This window comes from Ochotona curzoniae, unplaced genomic scaffold (assembly GCF_017591425.1).
Source record: "Ochotona curzoniae isolate NIBS_2020 unplaced genomic scaffold, NIBS_Ocur_1.0 contig_1400, whole genome shotgun sequence".
In the NCBI taxonomy this organism is placed as follows: Eukaryota; Metazoa; Chordata; class Mammalia; order Lagomorpha; family Ochotonidae; genus Ochotona; species Ochotona curzoniae.
The window spans coordinates 144,529-166,832 of NW_024465073.1; the positions used below are offsets into that span (position 1 = coordinate 144,529).

At 36.9% G+C, this 22,304-nt stretch overlaps 1 protein-coding gene across 1 annotated transcript; it reads left to right on the forward strand.

The window, feature by feature from the left end:
• Positions 1–15,441: 15,441 nt before the first annotated feature.
• Positions 15,442–16,347, forward strand: LOC121146987 (putative vomeronasal receptor-like protein 4). The gene has a single exon (XM_040966593.1). The coding sequence runs from the start codon at positions 15,442–15,444 to the stop codon at positions 16,345–16,347; it is 906 nt and encodes a 301-aa protein (XP_040822527.1).
• The last annotated feature ends 5,957 nt before the right edge of the window (positions 16,348–22,304 follow it).

Here is a 22,304-nt window from a genome sequence, read left to right on the forward strand (position 1 = left end):
AAGTACCCCAAACCTTTAATCCTGATGACCAAGCTGTCTGATTTTTTCCAACAGGTCAAACTTAGGTCAAAATTACCAGGCTTAATTAATAGCTCATGTCTCATGTAAGCAGAGAGCTCGAAGCTGAAAAGGTACCTTGATCAGAGCACATTTGATGTAGTGTACTGATAAGGAGTACTGCTTTGTTCTTGGGTAATTGCGTAACTAGAACACAGATGTTCCTCAAAGGAGTCACTGAGGGCAGTGCTGATTCCGGGCCAGGGGCTCTCCGTTTGTCTCCTCTTCCTGGAACCTCTTGTCAACAGGCTCCCACAGGCCTCTGTTATCCCAACTGGCTGGCTGGATGTGTTCCAACATGGCTAGAGGGTATAGTTGATAGAGTCTAGTTTTTGTGCTGCCGAGTAAGTAGAATGACATGGACTGTGAGTGAAACTGGCAAAGGAGACTGAGGGAGAGATGGCAACATGGGGGACTGGGTTTAACATCTTCAGTAAGTTTTGTTAACCACTATGTTGGTAAAACAGACGGTATCTGTTTTAACAGAAATGTGCATGAACACAGGTAGAGGAGATTAGAGGAAATGCAGCCTGCGTCCTACTACCAATGCAAATGCTCATTCAGAGAGATATGTTCCCTTGGACAAAACCACTTTTCCTGAGAAGTCAAGCCTATTGTTTGACTTTTGTCTGTTCACAAGGAACAACAGACAACCTGCCAAGGCAGGCCTGTTTTGTGGAAATGGGTCTAGAGGTAAGAAGCTTATAACCCAGCTGTCCTCCTCTATTGTCTCTAAGAAAACCAGGAGGTTCACTTACTCCCCGGGTAGCTAATGATCTGAGGATGCCAAGGTCAGGGCTGCCTTGCTTCAATAGGAGAAATAACAGTTACGGGCCTGGAGGAAGTTGAGCTGTGCCATCTGTTCCCTATAACCACATCTTGAAGATGCATGTCACAATGGATTCACATCAGTGGCTTCACTGGGTCTTTCTCTGTGTCATGTACCACTATCTCCAAGAGAAGATGGCTCAAGGCTGTAGCTGCATTTTTTTTTCTCACTGAAATGTTAGGAAAACTTTCTGCTCATGATATAAATCCTAGGTATTCTAGACCTCAGATGATCAATTTAATGGATTAGGTTCATGGGTCAACAGCACTGTAAAGTACAGTTGCCTTTTAATGTTTTATGTACTTGAATTGAAATTTCATTTTTTCCCTCATTAGAATATATTTTTCGAATTTCCTTATTATCTGTTTCATTTCAATGAGATATACCAAAGCTGAGCATATGACTTAGTAGCATTATTGTTTCTTATCTAAAATTTGGAAATGTACAAGACATTCCACAGAATTTCACAACTCTTTCACTTCATTGCTTCATAAATCATACAATGTTGTTAATACTAAAAAAATAGTGTTTTTAGCAAGAAGCCATAAAAAATGTTTCCATTTTAGTGACTGCTGATAGTATATTTTTCTTATCATCATACAAGCATCTAGGAATACTCTCTCAATAATATATATATGGATTTTTGTACATTATTAGCTCAGATGAACTTACATGAAAATGAGCAATATCTATTCAAAATTTAGTCTTAGTGTTTAAGGTTTTAAGATAAGCCGGCATTCATTGCTGGCAAAAACATTGAAATAGTTACAGAATTGAAAGGGAAATAGTTTGCAATCAATGAAGGGAATTGTGTATGAGAGAGAAAGATGATCACCATTATCAATTTTCCTGATAATCATCATAAAAAGTGGCTCCTCAAATGTTAGTTGCTAAAATAGCACAAAATCCCATTAATAGGGTCTAATTTTTGCAGGAATACTTTTTAAGACTTCTGAATATTTAATATGGAAATAAGCTATAACTTATGAATATTTAATATGGACTAAGCTAACATATTGTTGAATAAAAAGAACAAAATGACAGTGTAGCATCTGCCAGCAAAGGCACCAGTTGTTGAAGAAATGTGAGGAATTGAAAACCTCTGCTGATGTTTTAAATTTTATAGACGATTAGGTTTTGAAGTCTTCATTTAAAGATTTTCCATTCATGCTTAAAGAAGTTGAACCTCAGGTAACCTTAATCCTTTGGCCTTGCTTAGAGGACCTATAGCACAGGACACATTTCTCATTTTTTCCTACATTCACTATTTGACATGGTTGCTGAGGGCTATCACCTTTTCATTGAAGTGATACACAGGTGGGCATGTTGGCACTCCTTAAAACAGTTTTATCCCTTCTCTGGTTCTAGGTGATTCTATTGGTTATCCTATTTTCATAAACTGCTCTGGTTTTCTACCTCTTTAGTGACATTGTAGTTACCTATGATTTTTCTGAGTGACACTGGAATCTCTGTGAGAATCTGAATATCCTCCTCATTAACTCTATGCTTCAACTGTATCTACATTAAAATCTGTAATTCAATGATGTTGGGCTCATTCTATTCTGGAGTTTTTCCATTTTATTAAAAAAAAAAATCCTTGAGTGGAGCTAATCACCATGCATCAGCCTAATTTTATCAGCTGACTGAATTTTAGCAATAAACATGATCAACTACTCACATGTATCTGTTCATCTGAAATTCTCATTAAAGTTTAGGACTGTGAATGATGTCATTTATCTTCAAATTTTGCTCAAGAAATAACAGTTGTGATTCATGTATAAGTAAGATAATAGGATATCTTGACATGCAGATTTATACTCATCAATCTAAACAGAAGGCAAACATCACTGTACATTCATTCATAAAATAACACTAATTTAGCACAAATAATATAGCACTGCTTGATAACTGCTCAGCATGTGTTCAGCTTGATAAAAGACTGTTGATATAAGTATTTTGCTTGGAGTAAACATTGTGATTAAGCTGGAATTTGGTCAGCAGCATCCCATGTAATCGTGTGGGGTCAAGTCCTGCTCACTGCGTGTTTGTGATCCAATTTCCTTCTGGTGATTCCCTGGGAGCAGCAGCTGAGCATCAGGTATGTAGGTACAGCTCCTCAGATATAATTTTGTCTCTGTCTTGCCATAATTTATAGACGTTTGGGGATATTATCCAGTGAATGAAGAATCTCTCTTCCTTTTGAGTAAAAGATCATTTAAAATGCACTTTCTGTATAAACTAGTCCTTGATTTTGTTCACGGGTCTTCTCACTGTCATTGAAATGACTCTGTTTCCTGTTCCTGTCTAATTCAAGCCCAGAAATTTCACCATTGACATTTTGGTCCCAGCACATTTAATTGTTTTTCGTTTGTTTGTTTCTTCCCACCACAATCCATGCTTACATTAAAGCTTTGGAATTTAATGTGAAAGCCAGAACAAAGAGGAAGAACACTGCCCACACTTTTTTTCTCCTGCTTGTAACCCAGGGCTTCACCCTCAGCTCCAGGCATCCCGGGTTGGCACTTATTGCAATGGGAACTGAGCTGCACATCCAGAATGTTGGAAGTGTTTACCTTCTTCCAAGAAGAGTCAAATTCCTATTTTCAATATGACTAAATGATAGCTCTCCATTCCTGGACATTTTCTTTTCCATTTATCTTATCATTAGCATTTAGTGCAAATTCAGTGATCATTCCATGATGAAACTGCCAGATTATTCAAATAAAAATATGATACAAAACTAGCTTTGAAATTTACATGAATTTTAAATTCACATGAATATCAGCTGATATTTTAAGGCTCCAATATATGATGGAGATACGTATTACTTTTTAGATTAAGAGAATTAAGGCAACTTTTGAGGGGAATTATGTAAATATTTCACTTCACCTATTATTATTAATTCACAGTAACCAGGTCTTTTCCCACTCAATTTGTGCATTGTCAAGGGCCTCATTGGAAAAGGAGGACTTTTGATATCTGTAGGATCAAATCTGTTTCAGGGCATGGTGGACATTTACAGAATGAGCAGCACGAGATAAACAGAATTAGTTAAATATTGCTTTGTGGAGGAAGAAGATACTGAGTTCTAGTCTCCATTATGTAAGTTTTAATTTTACTGAATGACTCATGATGTATGAAGTAAGCCAATACATGTACATATTTAATTAAATTTATTGCACAGCATTATTTAGTTTAAAATGTATTGTGAAACGAATTTGTTTTGGTCCTTCAAATGTGAAAATCGTCAATCATTTTCTTTCTGGTGCTTGTTTGGATTCCATACTGTGCTGAGGGTGACCCAGAGCGACCAGTTATCAGTTCTGATATACAAGTGTTGTTCCTTTACTAGATTAAGGCTTTTGGGGAATGTTCAACAGGCTTTAAATCAACTAAGCAATGCATCCTTTATTTTTTTTTTATTTATTGTTACTTACATTGTATTATGTAGTACAGTTTTATAGGCGCTGGGGATTCCCCCCACCCCTCCCATACCCCTCCCCCCATGGTGGATTCCTCCACCTTGTTGCATAACCATAGTTCAAGTTCAGTTGAGATTCATTGCTTGCAAACACATGCCTAGCATAAAGTTCAGCGTCTTATTGTCCAAATACGTTCTACTCCATGGAATACTACTCAGCTATTAAAAAAAACAAAATGCAGTTCTTTGTGGCTAAATGGGCACAACTGGAAACTATAATGCTAAGGGAAATGAGCGAATCCCAAAAGGTTAGATACCACATGTTTGCCTTGATTTAACCTGTAATTTTTTGTTTGGTTGTTTGTTATTTTTTGAACCTGTCATTGATACTGTCTCAACCCAGGAGTTTCGAAGAATGGAACTTGCATTATTTTTAACATATTGTTTACCCAATACTATGTCAATTAATTCCATAATGTTGTATATTGATACTGAGGCCTTGTTGGGGCTTTTAACTGACCGGATCTTTACTCTGTTAGACCTATCTTCAATGCATCCTTTATTAACTTATGTTTGTCAGGTGGCTGCTAAGGAATTTTAATTTCCTCTGGCATTCATTTGTGAATGTAACTTATTTTCCTTTCATGAATGTATGTGTTTATGTGTGTGTGTATGTGAAGAGTACTTAAACTTTTACAAAAATTATATTAAAATTAAGATGATTTTGTTGTAGAATTTTTCTTAATTTTTATTTTGCTGCAGTTGCATATGCCCTGGGGTTTCTCCTTCCCCCACACTCACGACTTCCCATCTATTATTTCAAAGCACAGTCTTTCATGAACTGTAGTGTCCCTCATTCTGCCATTTAATTATATCCTGACATTGTAGGCATAGAAAATGGCAGCGACTACAGCATCTTATTGTCAAGATATATTTAAGTTTCAGTTGGAGTGCATATTTGGTTTGGTAGTAGGGCTGCATATTGTATTCTGTCTTCACATCTGGATATGATAGTCTCTATTACACAGTTACTATACATCTCCTTAAATACAGTGGAGTAGGGTACATTTTCCTTACATCCTCACAAGCAGGTCTTTTGGAAGCTTTTCTTAATGTAGGCCATTCTCACTGGAGTTAAGTGGATGGGCAATATGTTTTTTTGTTTGTGTTTCCTTTATTGCTGGGAGATTGAGCGTTTTCATATGTATATTAACCACTTGTATTTGTTCCTTTGAAAAGTGCTCATTTTCTTTGCCTATTTCTTAACTTGTTTGTTCTGTTATTGCATTTCTGGTGTTGTTTTTAATCCTGAATACTAGCCATTTATCTGCTGTGTAGTGTGCAAATATTTTCTCCTACTCTGTTGGCTACATTTTTACTTTGTTGATTGTTTGCTTTGCTATGCAGAAGCTTCTTAGTTTGACATAATCTTTTGTTTAGTCTGGTCTTGACTACTTGGGCTTTTGATTATTTTTCTAGGAAGTTCTTGTCTAAGTTTATATCTTGTAGACTATTTCCTATATTTTGATTGTTTAATGGTTTATGGGTGTAGATTTAGATTTGTTTGTTCTGTATGGTGAAAGGTGAGGATCTTGTTTCTTACTTCTGTAGATGCTATCCCATTGTCTCAACAATATTTGCTGAAGAGATAATCTTTTTTCCATGGGTTGCTCTCTGTTTTCTTCTCAAAGATTAGGTGGATCTACATGTGTGGGCTCTCTTCTGGTGTTTCAGTTCTGCTCCATTCATCTTCCTCTCTGTTTTTGTGCCAGTACAGACTATTTTGATTACTACCACCCTATAAAATACCCTGAGGCCTGGAATTGTGATTTTTGGTAATATGGGAATTTTAATGATGTTAATTCTGCCCATTCAGAGACATAGTATATTTCTCCATTTTCAATGTCTCCTTTCATTTCCTTTTTCAATGTTTTATAATTTTCCTCGAAGAGATCTTTCATGTCTTTAGTTTATTCCAAGTTATTTAAGTGTCTTTTCTGTTATTTTGAAAGAGACCAATGTGACTAGTTCTTTTTTAGCCCTGGAATTGTATGTATATAAGAGGGCCATTGATTGGCTCTGATTTATTTCATACCCTGCCACCTCACCAAACTCTCTTGTAAGTTCTAGAAGTCTCTTTCTTGTCTTTTGGGTCTCCTATATATAGAATCATGTCATCAGCAAATAGAAATAGTATAACTTCCTCTTTTCCTCTTTGAATTTCATTGATTTCTTTTCTTTTCTTTCTTCTTTCTTTTTTTCTTTTGTCTAACGGCTCCAGTGAAAACTTTCAGTGCTATGTTTAATAGCAGTGATGATAGTGGATTTCCTTCTCTATTTCCAGAACTTAGTAGAAAAGCTTCCAATCTTTCCCAGTTCAGTGTGATGCTGGCATTGGGTTTTTCATAAATCACTGTTACAGAATCTTGTTTACAGTTTTCAGCACAAAGCAGTGCTGGATTTTATCAAACGCTTTCTCTGCATCTATTGAAACTATCATATGATTTTTGTTCTTTAATTTGTTGATGTGTTATAGCATACTTATAGATTTGCATGTGTTAAACAATCCTTGCATGCCAAGGATAAATCCTACCCGGTCCAAGCGAATGATCTGTATGATGTATGGTTGCATTCTGTTGGGTAGTATTTTGTTGAAGAGTTTTGCATCGCTTTAATTATGTAATAGATTATTCCTCCTGTGTTTACTTTATTTAGTGTTTTTAACATGAAGTGATATTGGATTTTGTCAAAAGCTTTTTCTATATCTATTGAGACTATCATATGATTCTTCTTGAATTTTTTGATATGGTGTATCACGCTTATAACATTACATATGTTGAACCATTCTTGACAAGAAAACAGAAAAACAATCCAGGAAAAAGGAAGGTCTTTTCAATAGATGCTGTTGGGACAACTGGCTAATAGCATGTAGAAATAAGACCCAGGACCCACACTGTTCATCATACATAGAGATCAAATCTAAATGGATTAAAGGTCTAAACCTACACCCAGAGACTATCAAACTTTTGGAAGAAAAAGTTGGACATACTCTGCAAGACATAGGAGTGGGCAAAAACTTCCTAGAAACACCACTAAAAGCAAAAGAAGTTAAGACCAAAATAAACAAATGGGACTACACTAAGAAATTTCTGCAAAGCAAAGGAAACAACACAAAAAATAAGAAAACAACAGAGTGGGAGAAAATCTTTGCACACTATACAGAAGAAAAAGGGCTAATTTCCAGAATATACAGAGAGCCCCAGAACAACAATAACATCAAAACAAACATATCAAGAGCATAATGCTAAGGGCAATGAGCCAATCCTAAAAGGTCAGATATCATATGTTTGTTCTAATATGATATAATTTGATATCAAATGTAGAGATATCATATGTGAATCTTACTCTGTTAGTTAATGTTAATTATACTTGTATTTAATGTAAAAAGAACTTGTGATGTAATTCATTAATTAACCATCCACAAGAGGTGAATTGTTTATAACCACCTGAGACAGTCAGTGTCCACATATAACTATTATTGGTATGGCCCATAAATAACAAAGGCCTGATCCTCACGGTACCTACATTAGGGCCCCAGGATGCAAGAATTAATCTACAACAAAAAGTTATTCTTCTGTATGGCTTGGAGACACTCTAGTGGAATTATGATGGACTTGGGAAAATTCATGATAGACACACATTATGAACCCGGAGAGAACAGAGGGGAGGGGAGGGAACTTTGAGGTGGAGAGAGCCCACAGCCAACTAAACTGTATCCAAAAAACAATAAAAAAGACACATTATTTGTCAATAAAGTGAATTTATAAAATGCAACATAGTAAATGTAAGCTCTTTATATTGCATTAAATATCAAAAGAAATCTTGAAACACATATCGTGTTATCCTTGAATGTGCATCACGGAAAGATAAAATAGAAAATAAACATATAAATATAGTTTTTAAATGATGTACATTAGTTTAATTGCATCTGATAGTGAAAGTTTTACTTCATTCAAGTTTAGATTTTCTCCTTGTTTTATGTTATTCTGAAATTTCCTGTGCTCAGGGCCAACTACCTGTGCCAGGACTAGTGAGAACAGGTGCAAATAAAAGCTAGTGCAATGTGAGCGTTGTAGGGCAGACCTAGCATGTCAGTTCCACAGCATTCTCTATCTTGGACAAGTAATATTTATATTTGACTGGAAAAAGTCTGCCTCACACTGCTTAGCTGGCTAATGGTTCCAGTGTGAGTCAAAGAGGATGCTTGAAAGGTCTAGCAGAATGGATTAAGAATCTTATAGGTTGTGTGCAGGTGTGGATATGTTTGTGAAGAAGATAAATATCACTTTAAAATTGGGACGTATTGATGTAAAAAGAAGACCAGATGTGGCTGTTTTAATTAGGTTAAAGATTCACCTTTAGGCAAATTGTAACAAAAAGGTGTCTTGAGGTTGTAGCTGATAGAGTCCAGTTCCTGTATTTCTGAGTGTGTGGAATAAAATGGATTGAGTGAAACTGACCAAGGAGATTGAAGGTGAAACAACACAGCAGGCAGGGTGTGGCATCTCCATTAAGTTATCTTGACCTTGGCCCTCTGCACTGCTGAAGTGGAGGGTACCCTTTCAGTCTCCCAGAAATGAATTTGCCCTGGAGTATAATAAAGTGTAGGGAATGCAGCTTGAATTATGCTTTCAATGCAGCCATCACAGGTGCTCTGGATCAGAGATGTGTTCCCTGGTGACAAATATTTTCCTGAATAGGACTGAGGGAGGGGTGTGTTACTGCTTTACAAGTGCTGTGTTGCTTTGCTGAGATGATGACACCACAGCAGGATCAGTGGGAATTCCACCACTAGTCTCCTGGAGAAGTGGGGGCAGCTTGAGAAATCAGCTGTGGCTTGTACTTGTAACGAAGTCAACTTGTTGTTTTCCTCTTGTTGGTTGACAATGACTGAGAATAGACAACCTGCCCAGGCAGGCCTGCCTTGGAGAAATGTGTCCACAGCTGAGAATATTGGAAGCCAGCTGCTCTCCTGGATTGTCTCCTAGAGAGCAGAAAAGTTCACTTTTTCCCTGGGGTGGCTCATATTCTAAGGATGTCAAGACCAGGGCTGTCCTGTTTGTACAGGTGAAATTACAGTGATGGGCCTGGAAGGAGATGAGCTGGTGTCATCCTTTCCCTATAACCACAAGTTGAGGACTCATCTCACAATGTATTCATATCAGAGGCTTAGCTGGGTGAGTGTCTTTCTCTTTGGTATGCACAGAAATAACAGCAGGAGTGGTCTGGGATGAAGTAGAGTAATTTTCAGGAAAATATTAGGAAAATTTTCTGTTCATGATAGCAATGTTAGGTTGATAAAATGATCTACTTTATGAATTGTGTAAGTACATATAGGAAAAGGTTTGTAAAAGTACAGTGGCAATTCTACTTATTCAAATTATTTTCAATTTATCCATTTTTATTTGATTCAATTAAATTTTAGCTAATGAGATGGACTAAACCTGAACTAATTCAGTATGTTTTGGTTATACCTATTTTGTTTTCCAATGTTTGGAAGTACTTTAAGCTGTTTCAGATAATTTTACCATTCTTCCACCTCTGGGATACATAAAGAATTAAGATGCTCTTAATGGTAAATTATAGTGCTTTCAATGGGTAATGATGAAAATGTTTCTATTATATGTTTTGTTGACAACATAATTTTCTTTCCATAAAATATGCTGTCTTATTTAAAATAATAGTTTACATAAAAATGCATGAAAGCATATATCACACTGGCCCCTCAAATACTTTCTTAAAATATATTTGATTTTTGCATTTAGTTTTTAAAATTAAAGTTACTCTCAGTGAAATAAGTCAATTTAGAAAGAACAAATACTATATTTTCTCTCTGATACAAGGGGACCTTTATACAAAATGTGAGATCGTAGCCTTTTCAATACTGGTTTTGCTATATTTCACGGATTTACATATTTTTGGTTTCATTTCATTTCTTTGTGCCATTTTTTTCTTATTATTCTGCACAGACTCATTGATCATACAGTAGCATTGTTTGCTTCAAGAACCTTCTTATTTTTCTTTTTCATGTCTTCAGTGATATTGGTAATCCAGTAACATGTTATTTAACTTCTGGTTGTTGTAAATTTCATGTTTTTCTTCCTGCTGTTGATTTACTTTATGGCTTTTCACTTAGTGGTGTATATGGCAACTGTGTAGTAGGGACTATCATATCCAGATATAACTGAACAATGCATCATGCATCTCTACTTCGAAGTGTATCTTGGCAATAGGGTAATAACTGTTTGCCATCGTTCATATCTACAGTATAAAGATCAGCTGAAACAGCAGAATGATGGACTTAGTACTATTTATGAAGGAAGATACTACTGTAATAAAATTGAGGGGCACGTTGGTGGGGGAGAGGGCAGGGGAACAGAGGAAGGGAAATCCCAGATCCTATGGAACTGTATCATAAAAATAAGTTAAAAATAAAATTAGCAGACTTGTAATACTGCTCAGAATGTTAAAATTTTTACAGAAGTAAGAGAAATAATTTGCAATACCTGATGGGAATTATATATATAATGAACAATGATCACCACATCAATATTTCTGATTTCCTTTACTTGATTCAATTGAATTTGACCTCTAAAAGATTTATGCATGAAAAGTTCCTATTCAATTTTAATTTAGTTGCATAAATCTTTCAGCTTTCTCAAGAATGCTGTCAAGTTTGAGTCACAATGGAATTCTAGTGTTTAAGAGCATGTAAAATGAAAGAAAATTAAGAAGCAAACATGATATTGTTGTGAATAAAATGCAGTGAATTGAGAGAAATTATCCATTTTTGGCTGTACAGGTATAACATCTATTGATTTTTTTCAAATATCATTGATTAATAGGCTTTAAAATTTTCATTTTAAGCTTTATGAATTCATGGCTTAAAGAGAGAGGAATTCAGGTACCCTGGACACAGTGGGTTAGAGATCGTGAACACAGATCCTATTGTTTATTTTTCTATGAATTCACCAAATGACAGGATTGATAGGGCTGTCACATCCTCTTGTGTGATAATCAGGTAGGCATGGGATTTGCCCTGATAACTGTTTTATTCTATTCTATTACTTATTTATTTATAATGCTTTCAAAGTGCACTTTTAGGCAGCATTTCTGAGAGAAGATTTGGGGTTCCCCAGATTCACAGTTTATGTTTGGTCCTGATGTATTTTTGCCTGCTCCCTATCCAGCCATATGACTCTTAGTTAATGTTTTTCTTCAAAGGCCATGGAAATTAAAATTTGGGATTATGAATCTGTGTTTAACCCAAGGAATAGTGACACATTGAAGTAATTCATTTCTATTGGATATTTATCATACAGTAACATTCTGGCATTTGTACTTTTTATTAAAGAAATTCTTGTATGAAGTTAATCATGGTTGAAAAGATGTTTATCTGATGATTCTGCCAGCTGATTCAATTCCATTAATAAGCAGTACCAACATAGAAACATTTATCTCTTCATCTGAAATTCTTTTTTTTTTGGTGGTTATAATATTTCTTTTTTTATTTACATATATTTTTTGTTGCATTTCATTTTATAGCAACATTTTGTAGGCTCTGATGTTCCCCCTTCCCCTCCCCGTGCCTTCCCCCCCCATGGTGGATTGCTTCACCTTATTGCAGTATTACAGTTCAAATCCAGTCTTATTTCTTTCATTGCAAGCATGTGCCATGCATAGAGTCAAGTATCTTATTGCCCAGCTGAATTCAACAGTTTCTTGGGGAGAACACACTTTAGTGTCATGTTATGTGTCTTAAGAAATATGGTAAAACTTATGACGAAGATAACTGGTGATTAACTTAATGAAAAAGTAACATATTTTATCATCTATATTCATAGTTTTAAAGTTTACAATCATTCCATATCCACTCATAAATACCACTATAATTTTCTATTCATACTAGAACAATACTTTAGTAATTGATACAGTGATTAACAGGGGAAAGATGGTTTATATTGGAAAATCATAGTGATTGTGCTGCCAGAAGGTACAATGGCATCCCATCTCAGAGTGCAAGATAAAGTTCTGGTCACTTCATGCTCCTGATGCAATTTCTTGTTGCTAATTCACTTGGGAAGTAGTACTGAGGGCTAAAGTACTTGGACCTCCTATACACATGGGAGACCCACATAGAGTTCTTCAGCTCTGATTTTGGACAGGACCAGCCACCACTAAATAGATATTTAGGTGAGTTAAGTATTAAGTGGAGGATTCCCTCTTTCTCTACTTGCTCTCTGGTCATTTTTTTCTTTTGAAAAATCATATTTAAAATATGCCTTCCATACAAATCACCCCTACATTTTTTTAATACATAATAAATTTTATTTTTTTAGCTACATTTATTTTTTTATAACTCCGTAAATACAGATTTAATAATTGTTTTTTTTTCTCTTTCAAAAAATTTTTTTTATTGTTGCTTACATTGTATTATGTAGTACAGTTTTATAAGCGCTGGGGATTCCCCCCACCCCTCCCATACCCCTCCCCCCATGGTGGATTCCTCCACCTTGTTGCATAACCATAGTTCAAGTTCAGTTGAGATTCATTGCTTGCAAACACATGCCTAGCATAAAGTTCAGCGTCTTATTGTCCAGATAAGTTCAGTGGCCTCTTGGGGAGACCTTCTATGGTCTGAAGATAGGTCTAACAGAGTAAAGATCCGGTCAGTTAAAAGCCCCAACAAGGCCTCAGTATCAATATACAACATTATGGAATTAATTGACATAGTATTGGGTAAACAATATGTTAAAAATAATGCAAGTTCCATTCTTCGAAACTTCAAAACAACCAAAAAACCAAAACAAACAAGCCACTCAAGAAATGGGCACGGGAAATGGGCAAACATTTCACAAAGGAACAAGTCCAAATGGCAAACAAACATATGAAAAAATGTTCCAGCTCCCAGGCAATAAGGGAAATCCAAATTAAAACATCGATGAGGTACCACCTAACACCAGCAAGATTGGCCCACATAAACAAGAACACCAACGACGCTTGCTGGCGAGGATGCGGGGAAAAGGGAACCCTACTCCACTGCTGGTGGAGCTGCAAATTGGTACAGCCTTTATGGAAATCAGTCTGGAGAACACTCAAACAACTCAAAATCTGCATACCATATGACCCAGCAATAGCACTCCTAGGAATATATCCAAAACACCTGTCTTACGACAAACCAACATGCATCCCTATGTTCATTGCAGCACAATCAGTAATTGCAAAAACATGGAAGCAACCAAAATGCCCATCAGCAGAAGATTGGATAAGAAAGCTTTGGTTCATCTACTCCATGGAATACTACTCAGCTATTAAAAAAAAAACAAAATGCAGTTCTTTGTGGCTAAATGGGCACAACTGGAAACTATAATGCTAAGGGAAATGAGCGAATCCCAAAAGATTAGATACCACATGTTTGCCTTGATTTAACCTGTAATTTTTTGTTTGGTTGTTTGTTATTTTTTGAACCTGTCATTGATACTGTCTCACCCCTACATTTTTTACAGATGGCTGTTCAGTATCGTTATAATTATTCTGTATTGTGTACATGTCTAATGCAAGCCCAAGGACTTCATCACCAGTCTCTTGGTTCCTGGCTCAATTATTTGTGGTATTTTTTTCGCCAAGATCTATGATTACATAAACACTTTGGAGTTTAATATGAAAGTCAAAATAAAGAGGGTGAGTATTGTCCACACTTTCTGTCTCCTTATTGATCCCTGGGCCTCACTTCAGTCCTAGACAACCCAGGTTGTCACCCCATGCATTGAGAACCGAGTTCCACATTCAGATTTCAGGAATGATTGTTTTGTTAAGAGAAGAACTAAATTCCTGTTTACAATGAGATTAACATAGGCTATCATGTCCAAACTTTCTTACCCTTATTTCTCTCAGGAGAGTAATATTTTATTACAAATTCATGAATTGTTCCCTGATGCCACTACCAGATTACTCAGATCCAAACATAAAATGAAAAAAAAAATTTGAAGCTCAAATAAATAATAAAGGAGAATTTTAGGGTTAAATGTATGACATATGTAGACAATGAAAGTTGTTAGGTTATGTGAATTAAAGCAGTTTTCAAGTAAATCATGCAAATATTTTAAATTAGCTGTTAATATTCATGCACAGTAAGCAGGTCTTTTCTCACTTAATTTATATATTAAGATCAGCCTCATGGGGAAAGGAGGATATTTGATGCTCTGTAGGAGCAAATCTGTTTCAGGGCATTTTTGGTATTTACAGAATGAGGAAAATTAGTTAGGAATAATCCCCCAAATATTTCTGTGTTAGATGAGGAAAGTACTGAAATTCTTATCCAGTATCCTTTATATAATTATTTCATTTTACTGCATGGCTAAGAATGTATGAATTAAGCCAATATAAGCCCATATATAAGTAAGAAAAATGACTGCACACATATGTTCCATGCTTAAATATATTATTGAAATCAAATGTGAGTCTTCAAATACTTAAAGATCCAATCACTTGGTCAAATTTATGCTAATCCCATGTTGTTATGAGCGTGAATGCTCACGTTTATGGAGCAATCAGTTATCAGTTCTGATACACCTGTGTTTTTGCTTTCCCAGATAAAGCCTTTAAGAAAGTTCACCAACCATCCAAATGTACAGTGTGTCCTTCCTTAAGTCATGCAAGTCATGTGGTTGTAGAAGAGTGCTTTTCCTTTTCCATCCATTCCTGAATGTTAATTATTTAAGATAAGATGTGTGTGTGTGTGTGTGTGCTTCTTCAGAGTACCTCAAAAAGTTTAGAAAGAGCAAATTAAAAGTAAGACTGCTTTCTGGAGGGTTGTTTTTATGCCAAAATTGAGAGGTTTAAAAGAGTCAAACATTAATATAATGACAAAACACTTATTGTAGAAAAAGTAGTGCAGAAATTTTAAATCCAGGAATTTCCAGTTTGCATTCAGGGCTCATAATGTGTGGGTAAAATAAAAAGGATGATTTGTGGTGACTTTCATAAAAAAGAAAACATATGACATGAGGTCTCTCTTTGTTTTATAGGCATGTAAAATGTCCTAGGTGTGCAGAGATATACAAACTATCTAATTATGTTATCATTAAAACGCGTGTATTTTTTCCAAGCTGGCATTGGGATATCAGCCAATGCCTTCCTCCTTGTCTTCCACATCTTCACATTCCACCAGGCTCATAGGCCAAGGCCCACTGATATAACCAAATGTCACCTGGCTTTTGTGCACTTAGTGATGCTGCTTACTACAGTGGAAATTTTGTCTGCACACATGTTCAAGTCAGTGAATTTTCCAAGTGACTTTAAATGTAAGGTTTCATACTATGTGAGCAGGGTGACACGGAATCTCTCCATCTCCACCACCTGTCTCCTGAGCATCGTTCAGGTCATCATCATCAGTCCCAACTCCTACTTGTCAAGATTTAAGCACAAACTCACAAGTTATATTGTCATTGCTTTCTTCTCTTTTTGGTCCCTCAACCTGTCTTCCAATAGCAACATGATCATCTATGCAGTAGCTTATTCCAACAGGACCAATCTACTCGATGTCAGTAAATACTGCTCACTTTCCTCAATGAACTCTGTCATCATGACACTATTTCTCACACTTATATTGTCTCAGAATGTCTTCTTTATAGGAATGATGCTGCTCTCCAGCATGTACATGGTGATTTTTTTATGTAGCCATCAGAGGAAGTCTGAGTACCTTCACAGCACGAGCATTTCCCCAAGAATCTCCCCTGCCAAACAGGCCACGTGTACTGTCCTAGTGCTGGTGAGTTTCTTTGTGATTATGTACTGTGTGGATATGACCATCGCATCCTTCTCATCCATACTCTGGAAATATGAGCCAGTTGTCGTGGATATCCAGAGACTTGTGGAAAATATCTACGCCACTGTGAGTCCTTTGGTGCTTATTAGTTCTGATAAAAGGTTAATTGGCATTCTGCAAAATGTGATTGGTATGAAAACAACGTTAAATTGATGAAACGAATATTACAACTTTTTTTGTCCAGTAATTTAAAAAATCTAAGATTTTCATGCAGTTTAAATATGCAAGATTTTGTCTCGTGGTTTTGTCTTATATCGTAATATTTTGTAATTTGATGCTGTTGAAGTCTATATGCCTCTCATGATTCGAAGTTCTCAATTTAATAACCTTTCTGTCCCTTATACTATCATAATACGGTAAATGAAAGTAGTTTTTCAGTTTGCTTTTGGAACTCTTTCTGAAACTTAATCCCTTTGTCTTTGTGTTGGGAAAGTGATGTAAATCTTACACCTGTGTGTAATAGTTATCTGAGATTTCTTAACTTTATATAAATGAATAATTTTAGCAATTGTTAACCAAAATGTGAAATAATAAGCATGTGTTCTTACTGACAATTCCATTATTGACTAGATAAAGCAGTGAGGTGAAGGGGACACTTTATTTTATAGAGCAAATAATTTATTTAAAATTTCATGCTCTAGGAGATAAAGCCTAGTTCTCTACTTCTTAAGAGTGACTATGCATGGAAAATAGAAAGTGAATGAAAAACTTCATCTGTAGAAAAATATGAAAAAAAATAATTCCTTCAGCTTCTATGATCTAGGCAAAATAAAAGCTAAGTCATGTTGACAATATGTACTTTGAGCATTCTGTGATGATGGTTTATCCTTAGTTATATCATCTCCCCAATTCCCATGACTTCAATTTATTCATGGAAAGACTAACACGTTCTAGTAGAGACCCACCTACAAAAGTGTTGATCATTATTTCCAAAAGTTGCAAGGTGAAAAGCAGCATATAGTTAAATAGATGTGCGAGAGATTCACCTATGCTTTCACAGGGAATAAGCAAAGTATGAATCACAATGTTGGATTTTGAAGCACATGCCTGAGAATGAACACAGGAACCTGGTAAAGAAGCATGGAACCTTGAAAATGATGAAGTCCTAGGATGGTAGGTGGGAAATAAAAACAAAAGAGAAGTCATAGTGCAACCCAGGTAGAGGCCTGCAGTCTAAATTTCAGGGCTGGTGATTATCATTCTCGTTTTTGTGCGTAGCGCATCCTAAAGCATTATTTCTAAGCCTCCATGTATTGTGGCAAATTCTTTAAATGTCTGTATTGGAAGGTCTCTGTTTCATGTTGGTGAATAAGATATTCTGGTTGGAAGTCTCTTCATTTAATGACCTGGCCTTATTCTCCGCATTCTTTTTAGTTGTAAGGTTTCTGATGAGGTATCAGTTGTTGATAGTATTGGAGATCCTCTGAATTTCATATGACATTTTCTCTCATGGACATCTTAGAAGCTCCTCTCTATTAATGTTGAGAGATTTACTCTAGTGTGTTGTTGTGAAGGTTGTTTTCATATCATGCTCATTTGGAGTTCTATGTGCTCCCTACAGAACTTTTTCCATATTAGGGAAGGTCTCTGCTGTTATAGGCCTTCTAATCCATTTTCTTTTTCAACACCTTTGGGAACTTCTAAGATACATATGCTTGGTTACTTGGCTTTTGTCTCACCAAACTAGAGCACTCTTTTGAGTTTTCCTGATTTTTTCCCTGGCTTTTTGTCAGTATATGCTGTTCCCAAGCATTTGTCTTTTATCTCATGTTTTTTTTTTCCCCTCTGGTAATGTTTCAGGATATAAAATGAACACAAAAATCAACAGCCTTTGCATGCACAAACAATGCATTGGCTGAGAAAGAATTTGTAAGAAATCTAGACTGACATACATGAAATAGTTGTTTCTTCCATGGAAATCAGCCATGGGGACTTGGCACTCTGTATGGAACAGAAAAGAGAGAAGTCGAATTAAAGTATTCGTAGCTTTATACCTTGGCCTTTTGTAGGGACCAATCCACTCCCCATAAAATTTCTTGCTGTTTTAAAGAAGGCATAATAAATATCATTACACAGTTTCAAAATTCTCCCATCTAGGAAACTATCTCTGATGAAGAAGACCATTGATTAAAATTATAAAAGCATATTTACTTTTTCCTATACATACCATGTACCCTTTAAGAATAAAACATAGTGTGTGTGTGTGTGTGTGTGTGTGTGAAAATCAGCTAGGAGGCACACTTTACCCAGAAGTGGATATCTGCCTACCTGTGCATTTATCCTCAAACACTGAAGGAGTGACACGTTTTTAACATGGCTTCATGTATTAAATTCCTAAAGCAAAAATTTATAGATGTAGACAAGATTTTGAAATCTTATCTTGAAGGTTTCACCAAATAATTCAGGGAAATTCCCTGTCCTTTTTCTTAGCACAGGGATATATTTCAAGTACATGGCTCAGGTTTAAAAGAGGTCATCTTTACACTGCTCCTACAATCCAAGATTACAGCTGTGGAAATTGACCTTTACCTGCCGCTCCAGATTGACAGCTGAACTGCTCCTTCTTCACCCTCAATGTACATGGTTCTGGGCTCCCCAGGATCCTGTGTGCCTAATGTTGGACAAGCACCAACATTGCGGCCCAGACAGGCAAATGCTCTGAATATTGCCTGCTACGTCTTTGGAAATCAGATTTACCAAATATTTTCACTGCAACACTGGTGCTAAGGGGGTACCTTGAGTTCACCTCCAAATGGTTTAATTGAGCCATGCTCCTGATTTCAGTTCAATTGGAAATTACATAAGCTGCACATGCCCTATGAAGACAATTCTCAGTATTTGACCTACATAGCACCAAACTGGGGGACAATGGTTCATCCCTGAGGGAGAGGGCTGAGCTGAGCTCTGCCAAGTCATCCCAGAGCTGGGACTCCAGCAGCCAGGAGCCTGAGCTCCGGGTGACCATTATCCCTACCTCTTGGTAACGTTCTATGATACCCACAGCCTGAGGCATTCCAGCAACTACCTAGAGCCAGGCAGCAACAGGTTGCAGCCAGAGTGCCACCTGAAGCCACCTGTACAGTTCAGCATGCAGCTTTTTTGAGAGGCAGTCGTGCACTGCCAACCCAAATTTTGACCTCCTAATGGGCAGCAAGACCCACAGCTGACCCCATATCAATTCCACATTGGGCATTTCCCATAAATGGGTTGGCTTCTGAAGCACTACATTTAGCTGCAGACTGGTAGCCACTAAGACATTGGGACTCAGAGGATCATGCTTCAGCGACCACACAGAACCACGGGTTGGTCAAGGAAATGAGGAGGCAAAGCATCCCATGAGACTGCCTAAATATGAGCACTTTTTGCATGTATCTTGAAGCTCACCTGGTAAGTTTGTGGCTGGAGGGCAGCAACCACCCAGGACATGACCAATACTGCTCCAATGGAAAACAAGCAAACAGCATTGAAAATTCTAAGATTAGGACTTCTCGTTGGTTTGAATTTGACCCTAGAACTGTTTAAATAAGCAGTGCTATTTGGGTTTAATATATAGAGAGGAGTTAGCTGGGATACAGCTGGCATGCCTTGGGAGGACAGGAGGAAATAGGTTTGGGTTATTGAAATTAATAGTATAATTAAGGTCGTGGTGCTGGTCCCCACCTGGTCTGAAGGGGTGTGTGCCTGGTTTTCCACTGACTCAACCCAGCTTTACACAAAAATGGGAGGCAGCTGTCTGTAGAAAAAGCTTTAGGCCAGCAAGTTGAGCTGTATTTTGGTCGGATCCACTTTCCAGTACTTTTAAGAGTGTAGTGCAACAACAAGCTCTCAGGAGAGTGCCCATGCCAAACATTTCTCGGCACGAACCTCTGACATGACGGGAAGATATATGGAGTCTCAAAAGCAGGTGCCTCATCTACTGTAACACTCCATTTCCAGGTGGATGCGCTTGGGGCTGCTGTGCCTCCTCTGCAGACACCGACAAAACTTGGGTTTCTGTTGGACACAGTGTAGTGTGGGGGACACATCACCAGTGGAAAAACATTGAAGGAGTCAAGACAGCATAGCAGCGAATGCAGAAGACTGAACGGCAGCACTGCTTGAGGAAAATTAGGAGGTGTACACTTCATAAATGAGAAAGGTGGACAATATAAGAAAGAGGTAGTGGGTACGTGATCCTTGCAAATGCTGTAGAGTTAGTGGAAGTTCCAGAATAGATAGAAGTGTGTGTTATGGTTTTTTGTGGTTTTTTTTTTTTTTTTAGATTAGTTTTTTTTATGGAATGTAGTTTTACATGAGAGGTCAGAGAGGCGGGAGACAGTGAGATAGATCTTAGCTGATGTTTCACTACACAATGTGGAGCGCAATGGCCGATGCTATACCTTGCAGAATTCAGCATCCGGAACTTATTCCTTTTTCCCTCATGGGTAAAGATCCAAAAGCTTTGGGCATCTCTACTGCTTTCCCAGGACAGCAGGAAGCTGGATGGTTAATGGAGCTTACGGGATTTGAATCTGTGCGCCATATGGGTTACCGGCGGGATTCAAGGCAAGGAATTTAGCAGTAGGCCAGCGCCAGACCCGTGTGTTACGTTTTTAATGATGCATTAACATACCTTTTTGCCGATTAAAGGAGTTTTGTTTGAAGAAGTAGAAGCTTGTTTATTTGGTTGTTTTTTTAGATTTATTTTTTATTTTTTGGAAAGGCTGATGTAAATAGAGAAGAGAAGTGTGGTAGATTTACTCGATGATTCCTCCCAAGTGTGAGAAACGGGCGATGCTATGTGATCCGTAGCCAGGTGACTCTTCCAGGACTCACACGAGGGTGCTGGGTCCATAGACTTGGGCCATCAAGTACTGATTTTACGGGCCACCTGGCTGGGTGCTGGTTGGGTAGTGGGGTGGGGGATAGATACCAGCGCCAATGGATCACAGGGCGTTGCATTGGTGACGGTAAGTAAACAACTGCGTCACGCGATGCGGCACGAGCTTGATGTTTGTATTAATGCAATTTCAGGGGCCTCTTCCCATACAGCTCACTGGTGTGGCCAGATTTTTCTGGCTGTACATCTTCCTTATGCTAATGCTTGTGGGCGGGGAAAAGCAAGTCGAGGAACGGCCATGCTGGGACCTGCAACATTGTGGTAAAGTACAGTAGAGGCTTACGGGATTCGGATTTTGGCTCAAGTCCAGCCTTTGTGGCCACTGGGGAGTGATTCATCAGATGGAAGTTCTTCCTCTTGTCTCTCTCTTGTTTTTCCGCCTTTCCAATAAAATTATTAAATGAATATTTCTTTAAAATGCAATTCTGGATATTTTTTAAAATATATAGTTGAGTTATACTGTAAATTTTAAAATTGTATAAGTTTTGTGTTATATCATGGTTTTTTTTGGCATTTTTAGCAATTGCTTAAAGTTTTTAAATAGCTCGATTTTGAGGTATGTTGGTTTCTAGATTTGAAGTCTTTTGTTATTTGAGTTGTTATTGATTTTATTGTTTAATGCGAGTATAAGTTACACATAATGTTCACGTGAAATTTTAGTTTCAATTTGTAAATTAATGGTTGTGTATTGTTAGTTTTTTGTTGCTTTTTTATATCTTAGTTGGATCTATCTTGGCATCTAACATCATACAAGGTTCATTTTTATTGTTGGTAGGATCATCTAAGTTGTTTGGGGGTTCAGAAGTTTCATCTGTTGTTTATGATTCACTTGTCTGGTCAAATTGGCTAGCCAGACTGGATATTGTTTTTTATGTCTTGTAGAGCAGAGAATTAGAGCTTTTCAGAGTAACTTTACTCGTTGTTTAAAAAAAAAAAATTAGGCCCTTTCTGTTACTGTTTGCGTTTGTTAATAGATTCTGTCATGTGAAAGATATATGCTTTGTAAGCTTTTTTTCTCAGTGATTGTTAATATATGTTTGGGGTCTTTTCTGATGTTATTTCCTCTAAGTAGAGACTCCTAGTTCCCAATGTGTTGTTTCTATTCTAAATCTTTAGCATTGTGTAAAAGAAGTTTGCGTTCTGGTTCTCTTATTTTCTGTTTTGATATTTAACTAGTTGGTTTTGTCAATATTTTCATTATTAATATGATTCGCAACACAAAGTTGTTTGG